At 39.8% G+C, this 3,836-nt stretch overlaps 1 protein-coding gene across 1 annotated transcript; it reads left to right on the forward strand.

Moving 5' to 3' along the window:
- The first annotated feature begins 1,308 nt into the window (after positions 1-1,308).
- Positions 1,309-2,972, forward strand: LOC104953281 (XK-related protein 8-like). The gene has a single exon (XM_010780205.1). It carries the CDS (start codon positions 1,728-1,730, stop codon positions 2,499-2,501), a length of 774 nt encoding a protein of 257 aa, XP_010778507.1. The 5' UTR covers positions 1,309-1,727; the 3' UTR covers positions 2,502-2,972.
- Positions 2,973-3,836: the final 864 nt, after the last annotated feature.

Here is a 3,836-nt window from a genome sequence, read left to right on the forward strand (position 1 = left end):
AGCTACAAAAAGTAAGTGTGTTGCTGAACTTAGCGGAGAAATGCAGAAAAGTGAAATGATTTGAATCAAAATTGTTTCTGCTCAAATGCATTGCAATGACTTTGTTGAAAACTTGAAATTGAAATGTTAAACTGGAAGAGTAGGAAAAATAGTGTAGAAGCTTAATATTTAAAAGAAGGTTTAAAAAAAGGATAAACAAATAAATGTATAGCCTCAATGTCCTGAAATAGCTGAATAATGTAATAGTTGAATGGTTTATGTAGCTGAAAGTAGGCTGAAGGAGTTCAATATCAGATGTACGTAGTAGTGAATGAATGTGTGATAAGAGAAGAAAATAAAGTAAAAAGGCTTTGAAAAGCATCATAATATTTTAACTGCAAACTTTTTAACTAACTTGATGGCGAGTGATCTGTCGCCATGGTAACGGCATTTGATGACACCCCATAATACGCGTCGTTACCAAACCTGTGAAGTTTTGGGCCGTTTGGAGCATTTGCCCTGAAGTTATGAGAAAACCGTGTTTCATGGTGAGCATTGTGTTGCCATGGCAACGGCATTTGAAGAAATCTCAAAACTGTCACGTAGATGTCTTCACGGCTGGACTGTTAGCACACATGTGAAGTGTGAGTACACACTAATGTTAAAATCTGAAGAAGGCCTCTTTACCAAGCTCCAAACTAAGTTAAATATTTCAAAAAGTTTAAAAGATATGAACATTCTGAAGAACAAGTTTTATAGCTGAGGGTCTTGTGATCCTTTTAAAGTTGGAATGAAAGCTGAAAGTATGTGGAGAAGGAGAAGCATTTGTTGCAAGGTGTAGGTAAAAGAGGATTTGAAGGTTCCTCCCATTGAGTTAAATGTTAAAAAAAAGAGTTTAAAAAGCTGAATATTTAAAAAAAATATTGAACTTTTGAAAAAGTTGAAAGTTTCCCACCATATGCTGAAAAGGCTGAATATTTTTGGCATTTGAATGGTTTCTGTAGCTGAAAGTAGGCTGAAGTTCTCGGACGGCAAAATATTGGTTGAAATAATAATAATAAGATATAAAGATTTGAAGAACTATAGTTGCACAGCATTCGTACTAACTATACAATTATCCAGTAAGATAGCTAATGTTATGCTAACTGGATGCTAATGCTAATGTAATGTTTCTCCGGAAGTTTTTCCTTGTACGATGTGAGGGTATAAGGTCAGAGGTTGTCGTTTTCTCATACTGATATTCTGCACAAATTGTGCTGTTGTATTTACTGTATAGTGTCCTTACTGTAAGGTAATTATTATATGTACAGCACTTTGGCTCGACCAAAAATAGTTTTAGAAATGTGCTATATAAATAAAACCTGATTTGATTTGATGCAGGCTACTTAAATGTATGTATACTGCAAGCTTTCCTGTTTTAAATCATATTTCCTGTGCGGTGGTTTTGTAACTGGAGTTCAGCAATCCTTTTGGACACCCGCAGTGAACAGTCAGCTCATGGCTGTCAGCTAACACATTTAGCATCTCTTGCTCCTCTTTGCTACGCCTCCCTGGTAAAGTTTCCATGTTGGAAAATAGTCAATTGTAGCTAGCTGTTTTTGGTCTGTTGTTTGCTGTGAAAGCGAATGACAGAACAGGGCCTACCAGCCATATTCTACCCAGAGTAGACCTGTTGATTAACAGTCAGTTTAAGCATTTCTGATGATGCACTTCTTTCCTTCCCAACAGTGTCGAAGGCGGTCGGTTCAATGTCAGCCATTGCCCTCAGTGTGACCATGTACCATCGCTCCATGCGCTCCTTCCTGCCCGACAAGGAGAAGCAGCAGTTGATCTCATCGGTGGTGTACTTCCTGTGGAACCTGCTCCTCATCTCCTCTCGCCTCACTGCCCTCGCCCTCTTTGCTTCCGTGCTGCCCTGCTTCATCTTCACCCACTTCCTGTGTTCCTGGCTAGTTCTGTTCTTCTTCCTCTGGCGATCCAAGACCGACTTCATGAGTAGCCCCTGCGGAGAGTGGCTTTACCGAGCCACCGTGGCCCTTATTTGGTATTTCGACTGGTTTAACGCGTTCAAAGGGGGGACGAGGTGCAAGACTATGGTCTACCACGGGTACATACTGGTGGACATTTCCGTCCTCTGCAGTTTGTGGTGCTGGAAGATGATCACGGATCCACCATTGTTTGAAGTTCAACTGCCATATGCTGTAATCGCTGTGGTCACTGTTGTTGCAGTCTATATCCTTGGTCTCGTTTTAAAAATCATTTATTATCGGTGCTACCATCCAAACCTGTCTAAAGAGGAGTTGAAAGGGGATGACACTAAAGGGCCCCCGGTTGATAAACGATTAATGATATGTGAAATACCTTCTGAAGATGTGGTAGATCTGTCCAAAGATGATTTAGAGGACAACGTTAGGTTTAGAGATCTAAATGATGAAGGTCGCAGCAATCCCGCCAAACCAGCAACCGAAATCAAACGTTGCAATAAAAGAATGAGGAAGTTGGCTGAGAACTTCTACTCCTGACCTGCATCACCTGACCTCCACCGGACTGAGTCATGCAGACTTGACCATCATGGGGTTGTGAGGGATAGAAGGACCTGCTTCCTGATTGTCCTCAGATTCAACCTCATGGGTTTAACCTAGACTGCTGCTTGTAAGCACGTAGCCTCATTCTGCTGTGCACATGAAGCTGCGTTATATTTGAAAGCTAATCAAAATCACATGGGCAATTACACAAATTATTTTATTTATTTATTACATTTTGAGATGCCTGTGCCCTCTGAGTGCATTTCTAGTTATTACTAGTTCCATGTGTTTCCTCTTTGTGCAAAAAAGCATTCCCCTATTTAAGTGACTGTATGGAAGGTGGCTCAACTTTAAAGAGATCCTATTGTGTTCATTTGCAGGTTCATATGACTATTTTGTGCCTCTACTGTGAAATGTACCATGCTTAAATGTTGAAAAAGCTCTGCAGCACCTCTTTTCACCCTCTGTCTGAAACCAGAGCCCTGTCTGCTCTGATTGGTTAGCTTGCTGGCTCTGTTGTGATTGGTCAACTGCTAGAGATGTCCCGCCTCTTAGCCTATCACGTACAATGTGTTGGAGCGCTATCCAATAGAATTGCGAGTGTTACATAGTGATCACATTATGTTACAGAAGTAAACAAAGGAGTCCAATGGAGGCGTTTCAGAATGGGGGGGGGGGAGAGAGTGTTTGGGAGAGAAACTCCCTCTGGAGGGGAGACCACATCGCCCTACTAAGATTTATTAAGCTCTTAAACAAACCCTTGCCTTGTAAAATAAAACTGCAACATGCTCTGATGAAACTCAAGATAATAGAAAAGCATTTAAATAGTACAACTGGTGCAGAAAGATTGAAAATGGTTTAAAGTATAGACTAGAGCTTTGACAATCATACAATATTCTTGATCATTTTTAGTCAGCACTTTTTCTACTGTTATTTAATTATGTTATGCCTTTCAGTAATTGTCTCATTGCAGCAGCACTGTCTTCTGTAGTTAGTACATTTACATATAGTATGTACAAATGTAATTGCATATTATATATGTAAAAATAAACAAACTTGTGATCGAAACTGTTTAAAGTTTATTTACATTGTATTGAGTGAACACAGGAAAACCATACAGCACTGTGTCGAGGTCCCAAACACCTAATGTGGGGGAAATAGTGATTATGGTAATTCATTTAGCATCGATTATTATGATCAGTTTTCAGGATCACAGTCAGGCTCTTTACATAACCCCATGTGACCTCACAAGTCCTCGAAGATGAGATGAAATACATGTCGGAAACACAAAACACACGATTACAAATAATAACAGCATTTGGCATCGAAAAG

Source organism: Notothenia coriiceps, unplaced genomic scaffold (genome assembly GCF_000735185.1).
Source record: "Notothenia coriiceps isolate Sejong01 unplaced genomic scaffold, NC01 NC01_scaffold00021447, whole genome shotgun sequence".
NCBI classification, from domain to species: Eukaryota; Metazoa; Chordata; class Actinopteri; order Perciformes; family Nototheniidae; genus Notothenia; species Notothenia coriiceps.

Excerpts from the sequence above, each read along its gene's own strand:
- LOC104953281 (XM_010780205.1), top strand. The coding sequence starts at position 1,728 with ATGTCAGCCATTGCCCTCAGTGTGACCATGTACCATCGCTCCATGCGC.